Genomic DNA, 26342 nt, shown 5'->3' with positions numbered 1-26342 from the left:
CTGAAGGTCAACAGTTCTAGGAGCATGGGTTTCAATCTCCCTAGAGGCAGGTGGCAAATGCTTTTGCTGTTCAGTCGTCAGCAGGGCTCTTGGTAAGTGCCGATTTATAGTTGACACTGACACATGCCAAAGTCTGAGCAAGGGCAGAGGTGTCCTGACACTCTGGATCCCAGGGTCAAACTGGAGTCTTGAGGGGGTGTCTGCTCCCCTTGCCCGAGCTCTAGGGTTCTATTTTTAGGTCTCTGTCCTTTATTCTTTAATCCAGCCTTCCGGAAAACGGACACCGATGACAACGCTACTGCGAGTTTCCGCTCCACCTTTCCTGCACAGGGCGTTAACAGTCCCTTTAACAAAGCTAGGCCCGGGGAAACCAGCTATTTCCCGCAAGCCGCAGCAGCTTCCGGGTAGGTCCGCAAGAGGGCGGAGCTAGAGGCAGTCAGGGGGCGGAGCTAGAGGCTGTCAGGGTCCCCCGGACGCGCGGCACTCCCCGCTCATGGGCGGGGCCTGCAGGCCTGTGGGAGGGGGGCCGCCTGCCCATCGGCCCCGCCCCCTTCTCCGGAGTCACTTCCGCCCTGGGTGCGCCGCGGGGCTCTGGGTGCGCCTCGGGCTTAGGCTGCCCGCGCCGCCGGTGCGTCCGGGTCCTGTATCGCGGGGAGCTGGACTCAGCAAGGTCTCTGCGGAGCAGTCTTGGGTGTCCCGCTGGTCTCCCCGAAAATGAGGGCGTCTTGCACCCCGCTGAAGGCGCCGCTCCGCCGCCCCGAAAGACTGGCTTCTTCTGGGCGCTTCGCCTGGGTGCTTCTGCTGGCGCCGCTGCTCCTGCTGCCCACGTCCTCCGGTAGTGTGTGCGCCCTGGCCGGGGAGGGGGACTGGAGCGGGCCCGGGGAGCGTGGGGGCCGGCCGGCTGGACGCTGCTTGGGAGCCTTCGTGGCTCGGGCCGCAGGCGCGGGGCCGGGTCCCCCCGCGATCGTCAGGAGTTGGGGTGGAAGGTGTACCGAGGGGTGGGTGGGGTGGGCACCACGGAGACGGCTTTCCTTGGTGGTGTGGCTGGCGGGTTTAGCTGGGGCCGGGTTGGGACCCCCGCCGAAGCTTCCAGAGTGGTTCTGGGACTGATCCAGTCGGTAAGGCGAGAGCCGACGTGCAGGGTGGTGACGGTGTCCGGGGTTGTTGCTAGGCTGCTGCTGTGTCTCCTGGGAGAGTTGGCCCTGTGTTTTTTTTCCGGGGCGGGGTGATGGCCTGGTGCCCCGCGGAGCTTGTCTAGGATTAGGGGAGTCCGGGCCAGGTGTGCCCAGGTATGTGCTTTGAGGAAGTGGCCAGTCCAGCTGGGCCGAATGCGGAACAGGAAAGCTTCCTGCCTTTAAAGTGGGGGCCTGCGGAGCCCATGTGGTGCCCGTTGTCTATGCTGAGAGCAGGCCCTGGCTAGGGTTAGAAGGTTTGCAAGGGGAAAAGGGCGCTTTTTGTAATTCAGGTTAACAGGCAACTTGGTACCCAGTTAATATACGTAGCAAGGAAAGAGAGCTTTTCAGGCATGAGGGAGCTAAGAGAGTGATCAGTAGCTCCCCGTGGTACAGGCAGGTTAACTCTCAATTACTCAGGGACAGAGAATGAGGCTGAATTTACCTAGAAGGAGGCTGACTGTTTGCTTGAACCTGGTAGATGTTTTGTTTGTTTGTTTGTTTGTTTTTTTAAGGTCTAGAAATGAGTAGAATGTGAGATAAAATGGATAGGTATAGATGTTAAAGCCTCAGTTTTGAGGAAGCAAAGGAAGGTTAAAAATAGGTTGTGTAGACAGAAAAGGGGAGTCTTCGGTTTCACTGAAGTTCTGGTTTTGGTTAGAGACGGTGATTATCCAAAGGTACCATCTGGGCGGGGATGTGGGCCTATGCTAGACTCAGAGAGTTATTTTTATAACTTTGGCAAGCAAGTAGGGAGTGTTTTCACAACTTTTGTAAGTGTACGGAAGTGGGCAGTTCTCTTGACCCATAGTAGAGACTATTTCACCTTTCTTGAAACTCATCTGGAAAACTGGAGAATTTTCTGAATGCAGCCTCTCGAATTATATAATGGCACCTGTTAAAGTATAGCATTGTGTGTGTGTACTCAGTGTTCTCCAGCTCTTTTGCGACCCCATGGACTATAACTCATCAGGCAAAGCATAGCACTGCAGCCTGGTAATGTTTACATTGTAAATTCTCTAGGAAAAATTGAGTCAAGATACGATTTTTTTGATGCTGGCAGCGTTTGAAAATCCTTATAGGAAAAAGAATTCAGTATTCTGAGAAAGAGAGGAAATTTGATTTATAAAACAAATACGATATCGGACTCAGTCATCACAGTGTATGAACCTTATAATCCACTGATTTCCGAAGCAAACGTTCTAAACTGCGTATTGTTGAAAGCATGTTTTTCATGATGCATGTTATTGGGAAGAGATACTTGAAGTTAGTTGAATGGTTTAAAAAAACCAATTGACATTTGTTTTTCCATACACTGTATGTGAGAGTCATATCAGAAATTCTCCCTTCTTTTTATGCTTTCAGGATAGTTACTGAAATTGAATGCATAAAGCAAAGAACACATATAATTTAATCATATGCACGGTCACTTGAGTTCTTCCTTGGTGCTTCCAGGATATTCTTGAATGATGATGTGTGTTTTTATCTAAAATGGAATTAAATAACATTTCTAGCTCATATTCTTTTCTGTTATAAAAAATAGAATGTGTGCCTCAGTATTCAGTAAATTTAATGTTAATATCTGTGACTTTTTTATTTTGGTTTGTTATGGGCAGTTAATTGAAGAAAATTCATGTATCATGATTAGCAAAGTAGAAATGTTGAAAACATTTGATAAATGTTGAAACAATTCACTTGACATGATATAAGACATGTTATAAGTGAAATGTTGGACGAGTATTGAGAGAGAAGTTTAGAATTTAGAATATGATGGAAAAGAATTTAGAGGGAAAGTGAATATAGAATATGAGGGAAAGAAGGGTGATATTTCACTTGTTTGGAATTCTCTCAATCTGAAGTAAGACCTAGATCCAGGGAGTAAGGAAGTAAATGTTCCTCAGGGATCAAAATAGGTCTGTCTCTTGTTTTCCTTGTAAGCGAGGCCTCTGCTTTCCTTTAGCCCTTTAGGACTTGATGTGTCTCCATCACGTTATTTTATATAATTTTTCTAACAGACCTGTTAGGTTGTCAAGTGCCCAGGTACTTAAAAGGAAGAGGACTTGCTGAAATAGAAATGACATTATTCTAGGGAGAAAAAATTTTCCCCCAACATTCCCCGCAAAAACCCCAGAAGTAAAAAACTCTAAAAGCGTATCAGGATAGTAGCTTTACGTCAGGATATATTGGATAAACAACCCAGCTACCTTAGGGAGCTTCTGAAGGATTGATCTGTGAAGGAAAATGAAATTATATTTAATATCCAGGAGAGCACTTTTTTTTTCATGTAATGCTATCCAAATATTGTATTTTGATATTTATAGTGTCTCTATATATCACTTAAAAAATGTTCAGTTCACTAATAGAAAACAAATGAAGTATTTTGAAATACTTTGGTCCCTATTTATTTTGATTTATTAATCCCTCAATGCGTATTTTGTATTCACCTCTTACCACAGCATATCTTGAGTTACAACTGAATATACAGTTTAGTAGAAAAAGAAGGCATCTGATTCCTGCCCTCTGGGCCCGTGTCTTCTGAGAGAAAACAGCCTGATATGTTTGTGTTTCAAACTCTGGGAGAATAATCTGAGCATAGTGCTATAGGAGACTTCTTAGAAGAGAGGTGAGTTTTGAGATGATGAATTTAGAAAGAAGTGGGGAAGGATACGGACCTATAAACATATTTACATTTCAGAACCAGGCACATTGATGCTGTCTCTTCCATTTACTGCTGAATTAAAATTCATCTTATTCTCCAACAGGCCAGAAGCTCATAGGTTATTTAAAGTAGGCAAGGCATGTATAAAATCTTGCTAAGAACTTTTCCGTTTGTCCTGTACTACCTGTCTGTTGCCAGGCCACAGTCCCTGTCTGGTGAATAAGACAAAACGATTTATTTTCATGCTCTTATTCTCTCTATTCCTAGATGCCTGTGATGATCCACCAAGATTTGTCTCTATGAAGCCCCAGGGTACCCTTAAACCCAGTTATAGTCCTGGGGAGCAGATTCTGCATGAATGTCGTCCGGGGTTCCAGCCAATAACTCCTGGTCAAGTCCTGGCTCTCGTTTGTCAGGATAATAATACATGGTCGTCTCTCCAGGAGGGCTGTAAAAGTAAGTAAAATCTTTTTTTAATTCAAAAAACTTTTTATTGCTCTAGAGATTTTCACACATTTTAGAGTACGTATTTTACTACTGAAATGATCGTTTTCTCATGTGAACGTAGGTTTTTAGATAGCCATGCATTCAGGCTTTGAAAAATCTCCAGGGAATTGTTTTCGTCACAATTGGTTGCCTGGGTAATTAAGAATCTTATGTGGCATTATAATAGTTAAAGCAAGAAAATAGTAATAAAAGTAATAATATTTCCATGAGTTCAAACAAGCCATATAGAATTTTGAATTTGATTCAGATCTATTTTGAAATGGGTATAAAACAAGTTTGATCTTTTGCTTTTAGAAAGACGGTGTCCTACCCTAGCTGATCCCACAAATGGCCAAGTTATCCTTGTAAATGGAAATACTGAGTTTGGCTCAGAGGTTCACTATGTTTGTAATAATGGGTAAGTAGGCTGCTCCTTAGAGGAAATAAGGTTATGTATGACTAAGTCCATTTTCATTTTGCCTCTCTTAAGCATTGCCGTCAGAGAAGGCAGTGGCAACCCACTCCAGTACTCTTGCCTGGAAAATCTCATGGACGGAGGAGGCTGGTAGGCTACAGTCCATGGGGTCACTAAGAGTCAGATATGACTGAAGCGACTTAGCATGCATGCATGCATTGGAGAAGGAAATGGCAACCCACTCCAGTATTCTTGCCTGGAGAATCCCAGGGACAGAGGAGCCTAGTGGGCTGCCGTCTATGGGTTGCACAGAGTCGGACACGACTGAAGCGCCTTGGCAGCAGCAGTAGTAGCAGCAAGCATTGCTGTAAAGTTGATTTCATTTTGCTTTATATGTAAGTCATACTGTAGCCAAATAACCTTGGACTTTTTATGAAGATTGAAAAGATGAATAACTAATAGAAATTTAAATTGAAGGAAAGTGAAATAGTATAAAATTTAGTATACAGGTGACTACAGGTAACATTGCTCAGTCGTGTCCGGCTCTTTGCGACCCCATGGACTGTAGCCTACCAGGCTTCTCTGTCCATGGGATTTTCCAGGCAATAGTACTGGAGTGGGTTGCCATTTCCTGCTCCAGGGGATCTTCCTGACCCAGGGATCGAACCCGGGTCTCCTGCATTGTAGACAGATGCTTTACCGTCTGAGCCACCAGGGAAGTCCACAAAATTTAGTATGTGTATTAAACATTGAAAAATCACGGTGACTGTATCCTTGACAACACAGTGCACTGTCTTTGTCAATAAAATGTCCAAATCTGGGATTTGAAATAGGGTTTATGAAACTGGGAAGTGGAATAGCCAACTATAGTTGTTCTTATATCGAAGTAATCTGTAAGATGTTACCAGACCAAAGCTGACCTGGCTAGCTTAGACAGTAATCTTCATCAGGATCTTTTAGTTGGAAAACCTTATTGTTGAAACTACTACAAAGGAGTGAAGCATCTCAAAGAGGTACCGAGTGTTTAATAACAGCCTTTGTTCTACAGGGCTCTCTTAATAGTATATATTAAGCATACTGAGCCTTTTTTAAAAATGTGAATTTAAAGGATAAATGTGATATCTCTGGAAATGCAACTGGTTTTTTATTATTGTCTATGTCTCCTGGTACTTTACTGAGTTTATTCAGTCAGTTCAGTTGCTCTGTCGTGTCTGACTCTTTGCGACCCCATGAATCGTAGCACGCCAGGCCTCCCTGTCCATCACCAACTCCCGGAGTTCACTCAAACTCATGTCCATCGAGTCGGTGATGCCATCCAGCCATCTCATCCTCTGTCGTCCCCTTCTCCTCCTGCCCCCAATCCCTCCCAGCATCAGGGTCTTTTCCAGTGAGTCAGCTCTTCGCATGAGGTGGCCAAAGTATTGGAGTTTCAGCTGTAGCATCATTCCTTCCAAAGAAATCCCAGGGCTGATCTTTAGATGGACTGGTTGGACCTCCTTGCAGTCCAAGGGACTCGCAAGAGTCTTCTCCAACACCACAGTTCAAAAGCATCAATTGTCCAGCACTCGGCTTTCTTCACAGTCCAACTCTCACATCCATACATGACCACTAGAAAAACCATAGCCTTCACTAGACGGACCTTTGTTGGCAAAGTAATATCTCTGCTTTTGAATATGCTATCTAGGTTGGTCATAACTTTCCTTCCAAGGAGTTAAGTGTCTTTTAATTTCATGGCTGCAGTCACCATCTGCAGTGATTTTGGAGCCCAAAAAAACAAAGTCTGATCCTGTTTCCCCATCTGTTTCCCATGAAGTGATGGGACCAGATGCCATGATCTTCGTTTTCTGAATGTTGAGCTTTAAGCCAACTTTTTCACTCTCCACTTTCACTTTCATCAAGAGGCTTTTTAGTTCCTCTTCACTTTCTGCCATAAGGGTGGTGTCATGTGCATATCTGAGGTTATTGATATTTCTCCCGGCAGTCTTGATTCCAGCTTGTGCTTCGTCCAGCCCGGCGTTTCTCTTGATGTACTCTGCATATAAGTTAAATAAGCAGGGTGACAATATATAGCCTTGATGTACTCCTTTTCCTATTTGGAAGCAGTCTGTTGTTCCATGTCCAGTTCTAACTGTTGCTTCCTGACCTGCATACAGGTTTCTCAAGAGGCAGGTCAGGTGGTCTGGTATTCCCATCTCTTTCAGAATTTTCCACAGTTTATTGTGATCCACACAGTCAGAGGCTTTGGCATAGTCAATAAAGCAGAAATAGATGTTTTTCTGGAACTCTCTTGCTTTTTCCGTGAACCAGCGGATGTTGGCAACTTGATCTCTGATTCCTCTGCCTTTTCTAAAACCAGCTTGAACATCTGGAAGTTCACGGTTCACATATTGCTGAAGCCTGGCTTGGAGAATTTTGAGCATTACTTTACTAGCGTGTGAGATGAGTGCAATTGTGCGGTAGTTTGAGCATTCTTTGGCATTGCCTTTCTTTGGGATTGGAATGAAAACTGACCTTTTCCAGTCCTGTGGCCACTGCTGAGTTTTCCAAATTTGCTGGCATATTGAGTGCAGCACTTTCACAGCATCATCTTTCAGGATTTGAAATAGCTCAACTGGAATTCCATCACCTCCACTAGCTTTGTTCATAGTGATGCTTTCTAAGGCCCACTTGACTTCACATTCCAGGATGTCTGGCTCTAGGTGAGTGATCACACCATTTTGATTATCTGGGTTGTGAAGTTCTTTTTTGTACAGTTCTTCTGTGTATTCTTGCCACCTCTTCTGAATATCCTCTGCTTCTGTTAGGTCCATACCATTTCTGTCCTTTATCGAGCCCAATAAACTCAATAATAAACTGAGTTTATTAGTTCCCACATTTGTATTTTTGTTTCTGTGTGTGTGTGTGTGTAATCTTTAGGGTTTTCTATGTAGTAGAAATGTATATATATATATTGTTTCTTGCTGAATTTCTCTAGCTAGAGCGTCCAGTACCATGCTGAATAAAGTGCTAACAGTAGCTGTCCCTGCCTGTTCTGATCAAATTCTGTCAAGTTCTTTTCTGCCTCAGTTGAGGTGATCATGTGCTTTTTTTCTCTTTCATTCTTTTGATGTGGTTATTACAGTGATTGACTTTTTTGTGTGTTGAGCCATCCCTTGCATTCTCGGGATAACTCTCACTTGCTCATGATGTTTAATCCTTTTAAGATGCTGTTGAGTTGTTTACTAGTATTGTGTTGAGGTTAATTGCATCAGTGTTTTTAAAGGCTGTTGATCTAACTTTCATTGTGTCTTTGTCAAATTTTGCTCTCATGGTAATGTTCATCTCATAGAATGAGCTCAGAAGACTTCCCTTCGCTTTAGTGTTTTGAAAAAGTTTGGGAAAGATTGGTGTTACTTCTTTAAATGTTTGTTAGATTCACTAGTGAAACCATCAGATCCAGAATTTTTTTTTTTATTGAGAGATTTTTGGTTACTGATTCTGTCTCCTTACTGCTGCTCCTGCTGCTAAGTCGCTTCAGTTGTGTCTAAGTCTGTGCAACTCCATAGATGGCAGCCCACCAGGCTCCTCTGTCCCTGAGATTCTCCAGGCAAGAATACTGGAGTGGGTTGCCATTTCCTTCTCCAATGCATGCATGCATGCTAAGTCGCTTCAGTCATATCTGACTCTGTGCAACCCTGTGGACAGCAGCCCACCAGGCTCCTCTGCCCACGGAATTCTCCAGGCAAGAATACTGGAGTGGGTTGCCATTTCCTTCTCCCATCTGCTTACTAGTTAAGGTTTATTCAGCTTATCTGTTTGGGTGATTAAGTCGTGGTAGGTTTTGTGTTTCTAGGAGTTTGTCTGTTTTATCTAGTGCTTCCATTTGTGGCATAAAATTGTTCATGACACTCATAGTATTTTTTATTTCTGTCAAATCAGTAGTGGTGTTACTACTTTTATTTCTGACTTAGTAATTTGAGTCTAATCACTTTTAGTCTATTTAAAGGTTTTTCAGCTCTTGCAGTTTTTGAAGAACCTACTTTTGGTTTCTTTGATTTTTCTCTATTGTTTTGCTCTTTTTTTGTTTGTTTATCTCTGTTCTAATATGGCAGCTAAACCATAATAAATGTTTATTATTTACTTCCTTCTGCTAGCCTTGGATTTATTTCTTTTTCTGGTTCGTTAACTTGTAAACTTAGTTTGAACTTTCAGAGGTACCATTTCTTAATGTAAACATTTATAGGTATAAATTTTCCCTTTGGCACTAAATCCCATAAGTTTTGATATGTTATATTTTCATTCCCATTTGTCAAGGTATGTTTTAATCACTCTGATTTCTGCTTTGAACCATTGGTTGATTTAAAACATACTGTTTAACTTTCACAGTTTCATGAATTTTCAGTTTTCCTTTTGGTAATGATTTTTAACTTCTTCCTAGTGTGGTCAAAGAATATACTTTGTGTAATATCTACCTTTTAAAATCTATTACTTTAATTTGTAGCATAAAATAAACATAGTATTATTTGTTAAATAATTAATTACGTTTGAATAACATTGTTTCCTTATTTATAGCCTAGCATATTGTCTATCCTGGAGAATGCCCCATGTGCTGCTAGAAAGACTGTAGAGTCTGTTTTTGTTGGCTCGAGTGCTTCGTATGTCTCTGTGAGATCTGGTGGTTTTCTTATTAAGGTCCTCTGTTTATCTCCTGTGTAGTCTTTCTGTCCATTATTAGGTATTACAGTCTCCAGCTAATATTGGAGAAATGCTTATTATGTAGGAATGTTTTTTTGCCCCTTCAGTTCTGTCATTTCTTGCTTCATATATTTTGATGGCAGGTCATTAGGTGCATAAATGTTTATAACTGTTAGGTCTTCTTGCAGTATTGAACCCTTGTTAATATAAAATTTCCTTCTTTGTCTCTTGTAGCCTTTTTTTTTAAATTTAAAGTCTGTTTTGTCAGATTTTAGTGTACCTACTCAACTGTGTTACGGTTACTAATATCTTTTTCCAGGCTCTCATTTTCACTCCATTTATGTCTTCTGTTGTCAAGCGAGTCTCTTGCAGACAGGATTTGGTTGGAGCAAGGAGGGACCTATTGCCATTATTGTGCTGTTTGGTTTCTGTATACTTTGTAGCTTTTCGCCTAGTCCTTCATTTCCTGCATTACTGTCTTTTTGTGTAGTTGATTTTTGTAGTGAAATGTTTAAATTCCTGTCTCATTTCCTTCTACGTATATATCCTATGGCTGTAGTTGATTTTTGTAGTGAAATGCTTAAATTCCTGTCTCATTTCCTTTTACGTGTATATCCTATGGCTGTATTGTTTGTTGTCACCCTTGGAAATTACATTTAATACTGTACATGGAAATTCCCTGGTAGCCCAGGGGTTCGGACTCTTCACCCCCACTTCAGGGGGCACAGGCTCGATCCCTGATTGGGGAGCTAAGATCCAAGCTGTGAATCCAATAAGATTCACAGCGTGACCAAAACAAAAAAACACTGTATAGTTACAACACTCCAGGTTGAGTTTATACCAACTTAAATTCGATAAATTACAAAATCAGTCCTTTACCGCCCCATACCCACCCTTTTTGGTTGTTGATAATCATACTGCTGTCTACACAGTTAATTGTAATGCTAACTTCTACTTTAATAATCTATTTATTTTATAATTTAGTCTTTTAAATCACATAGAAAACAAAATTTGTAGTTGCAAACCACTGTTTCAGTAATGCTAGCTTTTATAATTGCTTTTATATTTACCTTTGCTGAGTTTCTATGTTTTTTTAATGCTTAAGACTTTGAGACCTTTCATTCCGTTTTCAGTACTCCCTTCACATTTCTTCTTGAGTGTATAGTGGTCACAAACTTCTTAAGTTTTTAATTCTGGGAATGTCTTAAATTGTCCCTCATTTTTGATGCTCAGTTTTGCTGGATAGAGGGGTTTTGGTTGAGTTGGTTTTTTTTAATTGTATCAATAACTTGCTTCTGAACTCTGAATTTCTAATGACAAATCTGCTGATGATCTTATTTACGATGCTTGACATGTGATGTTTCTCTCCTCTCTTGCAGTTTTCAGTATTCTTTGTCTTTTTTTTGAAAGTTTTATTATGGCTTTATGCAGGTCTCTTTGTATTCATCTTAGGATTTTGAGCTTTTGACATATTCATATTCATGTCTTTTATGGAATTTGGGGAATTCTCAGCCGTTATTTCTATAAGAATTCTCTCTGTCCCTTTTCTGAGAGCCCCATAGTTGGGGGTCCCACAGATTCCTTAGGCTGTATCCATTTTTCTTCAATCTTTTTTCTTTCTCAGAGTCAGTAATTTCTGTTACCCTATATCAGTTCTATTAATTCTTTTTTCTCAAATACGCCTTCAGTTTTTCTAGTGACTTTTTCTTTTCCATTAATGTAAGTTTCAACTCAAGAATTTACTTTTGGGTTCTTTTTAGTTTTCTGTCTCTAATAGATATTTCCACTGGGTTCACTGTTCTCTAGACTTTCTATATTTCTTCCTTTAGTTCTTTGTCCATCTTAACGGCTGTTATTTATTTCTTCCCAGTTTCACTGAGGCTCCAGGTCCACAGAGCCAAAGTAGGGGGCCGCCCTGTGGGGCAGAGATGAGCCAGTGAAGAGGCTGTATTTGACTGGCCTTCTTGGGGCACAGGTTGTTGGTCTGGCCTCGCTTCCTGTGGCAGGTGACAGCGTGTGTGCACAGCGCTTGCGGAGATTGTTTTCTCACAGTCGTACTTCCGGGAAAAGCTGGCAGAGGAAAGGTTTGATGATGCCACCCCACGTGTGGATTCTTTCTGGATATTATAGTCTGAGAGAGCTTGGCCCCCTCAGCTGTCTGTCTGCAAAAGTCAAACTCTGTTGGTGAGGCAGGATGCCCCGTGTCTTTGATTTTGACTTTATAACTTTCTTCATGGTGACACTCGCCTTGACCTCAGGAGTGATGGTCTTGTCCATCAGGGTCTTCACAAAGATCTGCATCTGTGGGTCTACTGTCTGGCTGCTTTGTGGACAAAAAGTGGGGTGGCAGAACCAGCACCCACCTATTTCCAGAGAGAGTGACTTCACAAGACACCCCCTTTAAGGTCTTTGTTTAATTGATCTGTCATAAGGTCTCCTTCAGAAAAAAAGCTCTTTTCATTTATCTTTCCATTATATGAGCCATAGATTCTTTTTCTGTTTCTTTGTATGCCTTGTGACTTTTTGTGGAATCGATATATGAAATCTAACAATGTGGTAACTCTGAAAAATCAGATTCGCCCCTCTTTTGTTTTGATTTTGTTTTTGATTATTGTGTGGCATCTCAGTGCCGATTCAGGTCTTTTCTGAGCCTTTCTCTGGGCGTGCACAGTCGCTTTCTAATTTTTTTTTTTTTCCCGCATGGCAATTATTTTGGAATATCCTAGTATTTAATGTCCAGCTTCTGCTAGTGGCTTCCCTGATAGCTCAGCTGGTAAAGAATCCACCTGCAATGCAGGAAACCCTGGTTCAGTTCCTGGGTTGGGAAGATCTGCTGGAGAAGGGATAGGCTACCCACTCCAGTATTCTTGGGCTTCCCTTGTGGCTCAGCTGGTAAAGAATCTGCCTGCAGTGTGGGAGACCTGGGTTGGAAGATCTCCTGGAGAAGGGAAAGTGTACCTACTGCAGTGTTCAGGCCTGGAGAATTCCATGGACTGTATAGTCCATGGGGTTGCAAAGAGTAGGACATGACTGAGTCACTTTCACTCACACTTCTGCTAATGGGGGGGAAAAAAGTGAAGGAGGCAGCAAGGGGTGCTGGTTTTCAAATCTCTTGGAAATCATTTGGCCAGTGTTGAAGGAGCTTGGAAAAGCTGGCAGAGGTGTGAGACAGTGGCTGCCCGTCTCTTTTTTGCTCCTCTGGGAGTAGAAGCAGCAGTGATAAGAGCGAAATTCCCTGCTCCTTGGAGGGCAGGCCCCTTTTTGGCCACCCTAGCTCCCGCAGGCTACTTACAAGCTGCTCCAGCTGCGTGTGCACAGAGGGCTGCTGAGATCGGGGGTGGGGAGCTGCCGCTGTGCTGAAAGCTGATTGACCGAAATTAAGTTAACTTACCTGTCCAAGTCTTCTCCAAATTGCAAGTCATGAAGAGATTCTAGATTTCCAAAACAGTGGAAATCAGGCAGATTCTATCAGTGAACCTGTCGTCAGGGTGGGGAGACAGATTCCTGTTGCCACCTGTCTTGCCATCATCCCAGAGTCCTTTACTTAACGTGTCATAATGTAGAGTCAGTGCGTTAACCCTTGGGGAAAAGTCATCTGGAAGTGGGCACAGGCAGATACACTGGGTATTTTTTAACTTGATCAAGTGAAAATAGTGGGAGATCCGGTGAATAGATAGAAAGAGGCTGCTAGGTACCAGGAGACTCAAGGAAGTTGTAGACTTCTTGAGAAACACTATATAGAGAGGTGTCAAAACAAAATAGTAAATGAAAAGCACCAAGTAGATCATTTTTGTGATCTTTACCATGAGAGTCCAGGAGAAGAGTGTAGTATGAATTTAAACGATCAGAGAAGATTTCATTGAGTAGTGTTGCTAAACCACTTTACTACTAGAAAGATATAGGCATACCTTGGAGATAACCTCAGGTTCACTTCCAGGCCACTGCAGTAAAGCAGATCAAATGAGTTTTTACATGTGTTTACACTGCATTATAGTCTGTTAATTGTGCAGTAGCATTATGTATGAAAAAATGTATGTTCCTTAATTTCAGAATACTATGTTACCAAAAAGTGCTAACCATAATCTGAGCCCCAGAGAGTCATAGTAGTAACAAGAAAGACACTAATCATAGGTCACCATAACAAATATAATAATAGTAGTAAAGTTTGAAATCTGTGAGATTTACCAAATGTGACACAGAGACATGAAGTGAGCAAACACTGTTGGAAAATTAACACAAGTAGATTTTTCGGTGCAGGGTTGCCACACATCTTCAGTTTGTTAAAAACTCAATAAAGTGAACAGCAGTGAAATGAGGTATGCCTATATATTGAGTATTAATACTCTAAAGACTATTAATAAGAACTAAAACTTACCTAGTACTCACTGTGCCAGATGCTGATTCAAACAATCCTTAAAACAGTCTCATGAGATACGTACCATTGTCTCCCTTTTCATATATGAGGAAACTGAAGATGTGAACTTTAATGGACTTTGCCAAGCCCAGGTAACAGGTTGATCTTGGGGCTGGAACTTGAACCCAGGCAGGCATCTGTGCACACCCCACTAGAGCAGCTTCTGAGTAGCCTGTGGGGGCCAGGGTGGGCGAAACCCAAGCTCTAGGGCCTCATCTGTCTGTCCAGTTCTTACGGAGTAGAAAGGTGTGAGCAAAAGCGTAGACGTGAATGTGTGATGCATTTGCCAGATATGGCAAAGATGCCAGACAGCATGACAGAGCAATTTAGACATTTTGCTGTGGGCCAATGTGATTTCATTCAGATGCAGAGACTTTTATTTGATTAAGTTGCAGATTTAGTGAGCATTTCCATTATATTTTGTTTAAGGAACTTCTCTCTCCAGTTACTCTAGTGCAGAAAAACAGCCATGTAAAATTGTTTTCATTATTATGTTCACCTTGTAACTACTAAAGAACATAGTAACTTTTCCTTTCTCATTTAGTTATTACTTACTGGGGACAAGTATTTCTTATTGTGAAGTTTCTGGAACTGGTGTGAACTGGAGTGATAATCCTCCAACATGTGAAAGTAAGTATGTTGTCGGAATGTAGAGCAGCAATTCTCAAACTTTTGGCCTCAGGACTCCCTTATACTTTCAAATTAACATAGACACCTGTGAGCTTTTGCTTATATAGGTTATGTCTACTGTCATAACAACAATGTGTATAGACATAACCCATATAATGTTATGGGTTATGCTGTGTCAGTTCTATTATATTGAATTAATCCTGAAAATTTTTCAAAATAATTATTTATTAATTCATTTTTAAGAAGAATAAATGTGTACCTATTAGTATATAACACATATTTAATGAAAAAAAATCTAAAATAATGGTTTTGTTTTACATTTTTGCAAATTTCTGCAATGTTTGGCTTTAAGGAAAACATCAGGATTTAGTCCCTTGAGAAATCACACAATTTATAGCCTCTGGAAAATTTCACAATACACTTGTAAGGATGAAAGTGAAAATGACAGTAATAATTGGTATTAATGGGAAGAACTGACTTAGCAAACAGATACATTTACAAATTATGAAGCATTTCTCAACTAGCACTGAGTTCTGTTTTTAGTCAGGATTATATTATATCTTTAAATTGTCAGCATCTCTTATGATGAGAACAAAACTTAGTTTGGCCTTACAGGTAAATGTATGTATCTCATGTAGATATTTCATGACTTTAAGAAAATGAGTTTTATTCTAGAAATTCATTTGTAGATTAATAGCTTGAGTTTAGGATAATATATTTTCTCATAAAAAGCTTCTTCTAAATGGATAGTGGATTCACAACTAGCATATAGCAATCATATGGTAATGAATTTATTGAAGGCAATTCATAGGACTTTACTAATCCTGTTTAATCCTTTACCCTTCCCTTTAGCCTTTCATGTTCTCTCTCTTTTTTTTTTTCTTTTTAAGAGATTTTGTGTCAGCCACCTCCAGAAATTCAAAATGGAAAATACACCAATAGCCACAAGGATGTATTTGAATACAATGAAGTAGTAACTTATAGTTGTGATCCTTCAAATGGACCAGATGAATATTCACTTGTTGGAGAGAGCAAGCTTACTTGTATTGGAAATGGTGAATGGAGTAGTCAACCCCCTCAGTGTAAAGGTAATAATATTTCTATTTATTTCCTTCTTAATTTGTAAGTACTGTAGAAACTGTGTAAATAGTTTTACCTATAAGTAAAAGCAGTCATATATGCTGGAGTCTCCTGTTAAGTTGGTTTCTAATTTGATTTAATATCAAACCAGATAAAAACTAGTTGTGGAGTTTCCAGCCTCTCACCCGGCAGGCTCTTGGCGTTCCAGCTGATACATGGCTAACTGCTGTGCGTCTGCATGAGTTAGGACTGTTTTCCATGAAAGCATCAAAATTCAACACACTTTCTTAGGTGTTGTCTTGTATTACAAGAAGTATGACAATGTGGCTGCAGGAAATGGTAGTATAAATTGTAAGAGATATAAATTGTCTCATAGATATGATTGATAAATGCTTGGGAAAATCTTTTTTGTAAAGAATATTTGAGGTGTTAGAGCTTGATCAAAAAGCAGGGAGACACTGGAGGGATTTTTCCTCTTGAAAGAAAGGATCCACTGAATAATAGCAAAATATTTTCTCAAGTGAAGAGAGACTATTCTTATTACCATATTCTAGACAATAAGAAAATTTTTACAAATCTTGAAGAATTGAAATCATTTGGAGTACATTATCTGATCAAAAATGGGGTGAATGTATAAATCAAAACATAATCTAGTATATCCCCAAATATTTGAAAATTATGCAAGACACTTAAAATTAATAAATCAAAGACAAAATAACAAAGGAAATCAGAATTTCTTTAAGCATAGTAAAAATAAGCTACAAAATATCAGAACCTGTTGGGTACAACAGAAACATTGCTTCAAAGGATGTTTAAAGCGTGAAGTTACTTATATTGGAAAATGAGAAAGGTCTCAAATCAATAACCTGAACTTCCACATTAAGAAACTGAAAAAGAGCAAATAAAACAAAAATAGGAAATAATGAAGACAGAGAAAAAGCAATGAAATTGAAAAGAGAAATAATATAGAGACAGTCAAGAAATCAACACCTGCTTCTTGTAGAAGATCAGTAGAATTGATAAACCTGTATGCAGTTTGACGGAAAACAGAAGATACAGATTACCAGTATCACAAGTGAAAAAGATGTCAAGAAATATACTGTAGACATTTAAATGACAATAAAGGAATAAAACAAACAACTTTATGCCTGTAAATATAACAGGTTAAACCTTTCTCTCATGAAGATTTTGTCTTTTGTTATTATGGTATATCACGTGGACTGATTTGCTTATGTTGAACCATCTTTGTACAGAAAGAAATTTTGTCAAATGAGTCAACGTCCATTCATGATAAAAACTCACCATGTTGAGTACAGCAGGAACATATCTCAACATAATAAAGGTCATTTACAACAAGCCCACAAACAACATAATACTCAAAGGTAAAAAGCTGAAAGCCTTCCTGAAATTCAGGAACAAGACAAGGATGCCCACTCACCATTTCTATTCAACATAGTATTGGAAGTCCCAGCCACAGCAGTCAGAAAAGAAAAAGAAATAAATTTATCCAAAATAGGAAGTAATAAGTAAAACTGTCACTATTTACAGATGACATCATACTCTATATAGAGAATGCTAAAGTCTTCATAAAAGCTCTAGTTCAGTCACTCGGTTATGTTCAACTCTTAGCAACCCCAAGGACTGCAGCATGCCAGTCTTCCCTGTCCGTCACCATCTCCTGGAGCTTGCTCAAGCTCATGTCCATCAAGTTCGTGATGCCTTCCAACCATCTCATCCTCTGTCATCCCCTTCTCCTCCTGCCTTCAGTCTTGCCCAGCATCAGGGTCTTTTCCAGTGAGTCAGTTCTTTGCATCAGGTGGCCAAAGTATAGAGTTTCAGCTTCAGCATCAGTCCTTGCAATGAATATTCAGGACTGATTTCCTTTAGGATTGACTGGTTTGATCTTGCAGTCCATGGGACTCTCAAGAATCTTCTCCAATACCACAGTTCAAAAGCATCAATTCTTCAGCACTCAGCTTTCTTTATAGTCTAGCTCTCAAATCCATACATGACTACTGGAAAAACTGTAACTTTGACTAGATGGACCTTTGTCGGCAACAATGTCTCTGCTTTTTCATACGCTGTCTAGGTTAGTCATAAAAGCTACTGGAAGAACTTAATATATGAATTCAGCAAGGTAGGAGGATATAAGATGAACATGGAGAAATCTGTTGTGTTTCTTTACCCAAATAATAAAATGCCACACCAAGTTAAAAAAAAAAGAATTCCATTTAAAATTGTATCCAAAATAAATAAAAAGCACCTAAAATTGACTTAACCAAGGAAGTGGAAGACCTATATACTGAAAACTGTAAAACATCAGTAAAGGAATCTGAACAATTTTTAAAGAAATGGAGAAATACACTGTGTTGTTAGATCTTGGATTGGAAGAATTAATATTGCTAAAATGACCATATTACCCAAAGCAATCTACAGATTTAATGCAATTGCTTTCAAAATACCTATGACATTTTTCATAGAACTAAAACAAATAATCCTAAAATGTATATGGAAAAGATCCAGAATTGCCAAAGCAATCCTGAGAAAAAGGAGCAAAGCTCTAGGTATGTCCTTTCCTTAACTTCAGGTTGTACTGCAGAGCTACAGTAATGAAAGCAGGGTGATACTTGGCACAAAAACCATAGATCAACGAACAGAAGAGAGAGCCCAGAAATAAATCCATACACCTGCGATCAATTAGCCTATGACAAAGAAGGCAAGAAGAGACAATGGAGAAGAGACAGTCTCTTCAACAAGTGGTGCTTCAGAAGCTGGACAGCCACATATAATACAGTGAAATTAGATAGAACCATATACAAAAATAAGTTGCACATATAAAACAAACTCAAATGGTGTAACAACCTACGTGTAAAACATGACACATAAAACTCTGACAGAATTGTAGCAATATTTTCTTTAAGTCAGTTTGCCAAGGCAAAAAAAAAAAGGAGGCGGGGGGGAATAAATGGCACATAATCAAATTTAAAAGCTTTAACACAGCATGGGAAACAATCAACAAAACCAAAAGACAACCTATGGAATGAGAGAAAGTACTTGCAAATGATGCAAATGACAAGAGGTTAATATCCAGAATCCACAAACACCTCGTGTAAGTCAGTATTGGAAAAACAAACAACACAATTAAAAAATGGGCAGACCCGAATCAACATTTCTCCAAAAGAGACATACAGATGGCCTACGTGTACATGAAAAGATGCTCAGCATCATAAATTATTAGAGAAATGCAAATCAAAAGCACAGTGACGTGTCACCAGGCTTCAGAGCAGCTATCATCAAAAAGTCTATAAATAATAGATGCTATAGGGGGTGTGGAGAAAAGGGAACCCTCCTAAACTGTTGGTGGGAATGGAAAGTGGTACAGCTAGTAAAGAAAGCAGTCTGGAGGTTCCTTAAAAAACGAAGAATAGAACTATGATCTGCAGACACAGTCCTGAGTATACATGTGAAAAAGCAGTCTCTAATTCAAAAAGGTGCAAGTACCCCAGTGTTCATAACATCGCTGTTTACAATAGCCAAGACAAATAACTCAAGTGCCCATCAGCAGGTGATTGGATTAACAGGTTTTGTGTTTGTGTGTGTATATTGGCATATTACTTGGTTTTTTAAAAAGAATAAAATACATTTCAGCAACATGGATGGACTTAGAGAATATTATACTCAGTGTAATAAGTGAGACAAAACACACACACAATATTATATGTGGGATCAAAAAAATAATACAGATGATTTCAGACTCAGATGTAGAAGACAGACTTACAGTTACCAGTGGGAAGAGGGGAGGGAGCAGCGAGTTAGAAGCACGGGATGGTTAACCGATCCAAACTGCTATACCTGAAATAAATAAGCAACATGGACGGACTTAGTGCATACTGTGCTTAGTGAATTAAGTCAGACATAGAAAGACAAATACTATGTGATGTCACTTGAATGTGGAATAAAAAAAATACGAGTGATGCTACAAAACAGAAACAGACTCAGGTGAAGTAGATGAATACATAGTTACCAGAGGGGTTGGGTAGGGACAACAATGAGGAGTATAGGAGTAGCAGATACAAATTACTACACCTAAAATAAGCGGCAAGGATTCTGCCGCATAGGACAGGGAATTATCTGGTGTTTCCCTGGTGGCTCAGTGGTAAAGAACCCATCTGCCAGTGCTGGAGACACAGGAGACACGGGTTGGGAAGACCCCCTGAAGGAGGACATGGCAGCCTCCTCCAGTACGCTTGCCTGGGATAATCCCATGGGAGAAGGACACTGGTGGGCAAAGAGTCACACCCGACTGAGCAGCTGAGCGTGCACACACAGGGAATGATATCCAATATCTTGTCATAATCTGTAATGGAATATAATCTGGGAAAAAAACAAGTAAACAAATCGCTGTGCTGCACACCTGAAACTTAACACAGGATAGCAGATCCACTATATTCAATAAATATTTTTCCAAAACCTCATGAAGTGTAGTAGAGGCCCCAGGTCCTCACTAGGGTATTATTATACCGAACATTTAAGGAAGGAATACATAGCAGCAGCCCTATACAAAGTCGTCAAGAAAATTAAAGAGATGGGAATACTTCTTAACTTATTTCATGAGAACAGTGTTGCTCTGATACCAAAACCAGACAGAAACACTGCAAGACAAGTGTTATACAGTATCCAAAGTGGGCTTAGAACTAAAACTTTTAAACAAAATATTAATAAATCAAATCCTTTCTTACAAAAAATAAGAGTGCATCATAATCAAGTGAAGTTTATTCTATGAATGCATGAATGATTCAAATTTAAAAATCAGTGTAATTTGCCATATCAAGAAACTTTGAAGGAGAAAAAAAAAGACCACCTTAATAGACACAGAGAAAAAACATGACAAAATTCATCATCTTTTCATTATAAAACTCAGCAAATGAGGAATATAAGGGAACTGCCTGAAGCTGACAAAAGGCAGCTATAAAAGTTCCCCAGCTAATATTATAATTAATAGTAAAAGACTGGTTATGTTTAAGGTAGGAACAAGAAAAAAATGTCTTCTGTTAAAACACTACTCAGCCTTGTATTTGGAGTTCTTAGATAGTAGAACTGGAGAAGGTAATGGCACCCCACTCCAGCACTCTTGCCTGGAAAATCCCATGGACGGAGGAGCCTGGTAGGCTGCAGTCCATGGGGCCGCTAAGAGTCGGACACAACTGAGCGACTTCACTTTCACTTTTCACTTTCATGTACTGGAGAAGGAAATGGCAACCCACTCCAGTGTTCTTGCCTGGAGAATCCGAGGGACGGGGGAGTCTGGTGGGCTGCCGTCTATGGGGTCACACAGAGTCGGACACGACTGAAGCGACTTAGCAGCAGCAGCAGCAGATAGTAGAACAAGCCATACATATTGAAGAGTAAAGGAGTAATATAGACTTTATTACACAAGATTGTTTTTGTAGAAAACTTGAAAGACTGAAGTTTTATCAGGATCAGCACAGATATCAACTGTACATCTATACACTAGTAAAACACCAATAGAAATTGAAAATTTTCAAGTACTATTTACACCAACTTGAAAACCCAAAATACTTGTATGTAAATCTAGCAACAATGTGAAATATTTAAATGGTAAAAATAACTAAACCTAAGAAATTAAACAAGACTTTAATAAATAGAGAAAAGTCAGTGATTATGGGTTAGAAAATACAATATAATAAGGATGTCAGTCCTCTATGATTGATCTATAAATTCAGGACAATCCCATAAAATCGCAGCAGAACTTGACAAAAAGATTGTAAAATTTATTTAGAAAAATAAAACAACTAGAATTGTCAGTAGAAATTTGGAAGAAAGAAAAAAGTCATCTCGTTCTACCTGCTGTCAAGACTTCTGATAAACACTGCTGTGAGGACTGTAATCAAGACAGTGCAGTGTTGGTGAGAGGTCGGCCATGTAGAGCGTGGAACAGCAGTGTCCAGAACTACAACCTTTCAAAAAAAAACCCAAACAAACCCTCAACACTGTGTTAGCACCATTTGCAAGTATTTACTCACAGTGAACCAAAAACTTAAATGTGAAATCTAAAACCAAAAGGTTTTTGCTTTAGCACATAGGAAATATTTGTGCCTTAGTCAAAGGCACAAATACAACTCTTAAATACAACTCTAAAACCATGATTCTTTAAAGAAGAAATGTTAATATACTGCTGCTGCTGCTAAGTCGCTTCAGTTGTGTCCGACTCCGTGCGACCCCATGGACGGCAGCCCACCAGGCTCCCCGTCCCTGGGATTCTCCAGGCAAGAACACTGGAGTGGGTTGCCATGTCCTTCTCCAATGCGTGAAAGTGAAGTCTCTCAGTCGTGTCTGACTCTTAGCGACCCCATGGACTACAGCCCACCAGGCTCCTCCATCCATGGGATTTTCCAGGCAAGAGTACCGGAGTGGGGTGCCATTGCCTTCTCCGGTTAATATACTGGACTTATTAAAACTCAAAACTTCTACTTCAAATACATTATTAAAAGAAGGAATAAAATGAGCCATAAATTGGGAAGAAACATTTACAAAGTACGTATCTGCTAATGGACTTGTATCTACAATATAAATAACTTTCAAAACACAATCAGAAAACAACCCAGTTTTTTAAAATGGGCAACATGAATAGACCTATTGCACCAAAGAAAATATATGGATCCCCAAATACATGGAAAGTTGCTCAGTGTCATAGTAAATTACAGAATGGAATTTAAAACTACAATGAGATGTCAGTAAACAGCTATTAGAATAGCTGAACAAATAACCCCAAAACTAAAGACTAACAATACGATTAATAGGCAAGAATATACAGCAGTTGGAACTCAAGGCATTCCTGGTAAGAATACAGAGTGATACGAATATTGTGGAAGATAGTTTGGCAATCCCTTATAAGGTTAAATATACACTTACCATACAACTCAGCAATGTAAGTAAAAAGACGTATGTTTATATAGAAACCTGCATGAGAATATTCAAAGCAGCGTTAGTCATAATCATTCCACATTGGAATTAACTCACATGTCCTTCAGCTGGTAATGGATGAACAGCCTAATCTGTATCCATGCAATGGAATAATACTCCGTGATAAAAAGAAATGAGTTCTTGAATCATGCAGCAAAGGAATCTCCAGTGCATTACACTAAAATACCCATACTCAGAGGCTGTGATTCTCTTCGGACATCCTGGGAGAGCAGCACTATCAGGCAGGAAACAGATGAGTGCTGGGCTGGGTGGGGAAGGTGCTTGAGAACTGGAGGGTTGATACAAAGTGACATGAAGTATGTGGAGATAATGGAATTTTTGTTACTGTGTTGGTAATTACATGATTATTTTGGTTTATGAAAACTAATACAGTTGTACACCTTAGAAAAGGGTGAGATTTACTGTCTGCACTTTGTATCTACTAAACCCAACTGACAAGAAAATCATTAGGTGCAATTAGGAGCATATTGGCCCAACAGTGAAAAAAAAATCAGGGAACCTGAAGACAGGGCAATAGAAATCGAGCATGGTTTGAAAAGAAAGATTAAAACAAGAGAGAGAGACAGAAACCTTTGGGAGAAAGAGCAAACAGCCAAACATACATCTAATTGGAGTTTCAGAAGAGAGAACAACGCAGGAAATCATTTCAGAAATACTGGCTGAAAATTATGTAAATTTGATCACAAACAACAACCCCACATGTCTGGGAAATTCACTGCCCTTAGCAGAATAAATTTTAAAAATTTACCAAGAAACCCCCGATTAAGCTAAGCACAGCATGTTTGAACTCCTGGAGACAAAAGAGGCAGCAGCCAATGGGAGGGAGAAACAGACGGGAAAGCTTATCTCCTTTTTCTGCTCACCCCAAGGTGAGAGTGACAGCTGACTTTCATGGAACTATTGAAAGTAAAAGACAATTTCTGCTAATATGCTGAAGGAAAAACAAAACCCCAAAAAATAACACTTAATGTAGAATGTTGTGTGAATTTGTCATTGGTCAACTTGGATTATCCTGGAGAAGGGAAAGGCTACTCACTCCAGTATTCTGGCCTGGAGAATTCCATGGACTGTATAGACCATGGGGTCATACTCAACTGAGCAACTTTAACAACCTGGATTATAAGAATTGATAAGGAAGTTCTTCTGGCTGAAGAGAAATGATACCTGATGGAAATTCAGACCCAAAGAAAGAGAAAGAACACTCTTCTGGTTTAAAAGGCTGTATATTATCTGCCCCTTATCTGTCATTCGGATTTAATCTCATAAGATGTTCTCTTGAACTCACTACTCAGGCAAGTGTTTTCTTGATTTTTTTCCCCCCAATTCTGCCAAACCCATTAATGGATACTAAAGTCAACTGAGACCGTCAGGATGAGTACTTTTTATGAGTGGAGTAGAATGGGACAGGAGAAGGCAATGGCACCCCACTCTAGTACTTTTGCCTGGAAAATCCCATGGACGGAGGAGCCTGGTGGGCTACAGTCCATGGGGTCGCTAGAGTCGGACACGACCGAGCGACTTCACTTTCACTTTTCACTTTCATGCATTGGAGAAGGAAATGGCAACCCACTCCAGTGTTCTTGCCTGGAGAATCCCAGGGACGGCGGAGCCTGGTGGGCTGCCGTCTCTGGGGTCGCACAGAGTCGGACACGACTGAAGCGACTTAGCAGCAGCAGCAGCAGCAGAATGGGACATACCATTACTAAGATTATCTCAGGCCTGTTGGTTTATATACTGGTTGACAGCATAAAATGTGTTTCTTGATCTCTGATGTAGCCCAGAGCGTTTGGAAAACACTGCCCTAACCCCACTGCCTTTACTTCTTGAACTTCTAGCTTCTGTGTGTTGTTGCCTCCTGAAAACTTTCTTTTTCGTATCTTGGCATGGCTAGCTTCTCTGCAACTTAAATTTGAGCTCAAACGTTACCTTCTCAGAAAAGCTTTTGCTACCTTTCTAAAAGAGCAAGGTATGTAATCAGTGTCAGAATGATCTTAAAAAAAATCCTCAAACTGAAGAAAATTACTTTTGACCTTACCCTGAGTTTGTATCTGGTATCAGACGGTTCTCAAAACTTGTCAGTAATGGAAAGAAAATGTAGAAAAGCAAATGAACTATGACAGTCTGTTCTAGGTTTTTTAAAAAAAAAAAAAACATTGCTAGATTTCTCTAGATCTCTTTACCTGGAGTTCAGATGCTCAAAGGTTTCTTTTTTCCCCAATTAGCATCTTTCATTTCTCTCCTGCTTCTTCCCTGGGATTACTTCACACCAGTCTTTCTGGTCCCGTGTAGAAGCGGCTTTCCATTAATTCTGGAATTTCTCAATTTTTCAGTGGTCAAATGTGTATATCCAGCCATTGAATATGGAACGATAGTCTCAGGATTTGGACCAAAATATTACTACAAAGCGACGGTTGTACTTAAATGCAATGAGGGTTTTAACCTTCAAGGCAACAGTGTAGTTGTCTGTGGTGAGAACAGTACTTGGGAGCCCGAGCTACCAAAGTGTATTAAAGGTAAAAATACTATCTTCCTTTTGGTTTTGTTCTTTATTTCTTTCTCATTAAATATCAATGATGCAAGAAAAACTGAAGAGAAACAATGTTCATATTTAACTGTGTTATATTCATTTCTATGATAGTTGTATGACTTCAAATTCACAAGAAATCCGCTGCAGCGATTTTCTGTCTTTGTAGGGTCTTAGCATTTCATGTACATAACACAGGTATATAAATGTCTCTTGCTAGGCATTCTTAAATGTAAAAATGGATAGCAGTCATTTTTCAGGGTAAACTGAAGCGTAGGGAGTTTTACCTAAATAAGTCAAGAATGAAAGGCATAATTCATGCGAATGAAAAGACAGTATTAATGCCCAGATTTTTGATTCAGTCTCCATTATTTTGTTTTCTAGTGTCGATTCCTCCCAGCACCCAGTCTCCAATTCCCAGTACCCAACCTCCAGTTCCCAGTGTCTCAGGTTTAGTAACTTCCTACATATATTTTTTTCAAAAATCTTTTAAATTCCTGGTGAAAATGCCAGTAGTAACTCCCAAATGTTTGATCCTATCTGCGTTTTTTTTTTTTTTTCCAGTGTCGACTCGCAGCACCCAACATCCAGTTCCCAGTGTCTCAGGTTTAGTAACTTCCTACATATATTTTTTCAAAAATCTTTTAAATTCCTGGTGAAAATGCCAGTAGTAACTCCCAAATGTTTGATCCTATCTGCGTTTTTTTTTCCCCCCAGTGTCGACTCGCAGCACCCAACATCCAATTCCCAATGTCTCAGGTTTAGTAACTTCCTGCTTATATATTTCAAAATCCTTTACATTCTTTTGATCTTTTTTTCAAAGTCTTTTAAATTCCAATGATTTATACTCATTTATCAATTTTAGTAATGAAATATTCACAGCCTTTTTAGTTCTTAGATTGAGTGATTCTAAAATTATGTGCAGTCTGCAGATACAAGCAGATAGCAAGTTAAGTAAACTTTAATATGTTTACTTATGTGTAAAATGATTTCAAACCTTCCTTACTTGAGTTCAGTTCAGTTCAGTTGCTCAGTTGTGTCCGACTTTTTGCGACCCCATGGACTGTAGCACGCCAGGCCTCCCTGTCCATCACCAGCTCCCGGAGTTTACTCAAACTCATGTCCATTGAGTCAGTGATGCCATCCAGCCATCTCATCCTCTGTCGTCCCCTTCTCCTCCTGCCCCCAATCCCTCCCAGCATCAGTGTCTTTTCCAGTGAGTCAACTCTTTGCATGAGGTGGCCAAAGTATTGGAGTTTCAGCTTTAGCATCAGTCCTTCCAA

The 26342-nt window shown here is 39.8% G+C and overlaps 1 protein-coding gene across 28 annotated transcripts in view; it reads left to right on the top strand.

The window, feature by feature from the left end:
- The first annotated feature begins 504 nt into the window (after positions 1–504).
- LOC113906936 (membrane cofactor protein) overlaps positions 505–26342 on the top strand; it is a 39106-nt gene continuing 13268 nt past the window's right edge. For 9 of the 28 annotated variants that reach the window (XM_027565736.1, XM_027565732.1, XM_027565742.1 and 6 more), the window contains exons 1-9: positions 546–835; positions 4099–4287; positions 4633–4735; positions 14365–14450; positions 15341–15538; positions 24866–25048; positions 25444–25509; positions 25624–25665; positions 25777–25818. In XM_027565736.1, coding sequence (XP_027421537.1) covers positions 715–835; positions 4099–4287; positions 4633–4735; positions 14365–14450; positions 15341–15538; positions 24866–25048; positions 25444–25509; positions 25624–25665; positions 25777–25818 — 1030 coding nt within the window. In that variant the 5' untranslated portion in view covers positions 546–714. Of the gene's footprint in view, positions 836–4098; positions 4288–4632; positions 4736–14364; positions 14451–15340; positions 15539–24865; positions 25049–25443; positions 25510–25623; positions 25666–25776; positions 25819–26342 lie in introns of all 28 variants that reach the window. The other 19 variants (XM_027565747.1, XM_027565753.1, XM_027565737.1 and 16 more) reach the window with 8 other exon arrangements.

This window comes from Bos indicus x Bos taurus, chromosome 16, assembly GCF_003369695.1.
Source record: "Bos indicus x Bos taurus breed Angus x Brahman F1 hybrid chromosome 16, Bos_hybrid_MaternalHap_v2.0, whole genome shotgun sequence".
Lineage (NCBI taxonomy): Eukaryota > Metazoa > Chordata > Mammalia > Artiodactyla > Bovidae > Bos > Bos indicus x Bos taurus.
Note: the sequence above shows the minus strand (reverse complement) of the source record. Positions and strands in the feature narration are given on the sequence as shown.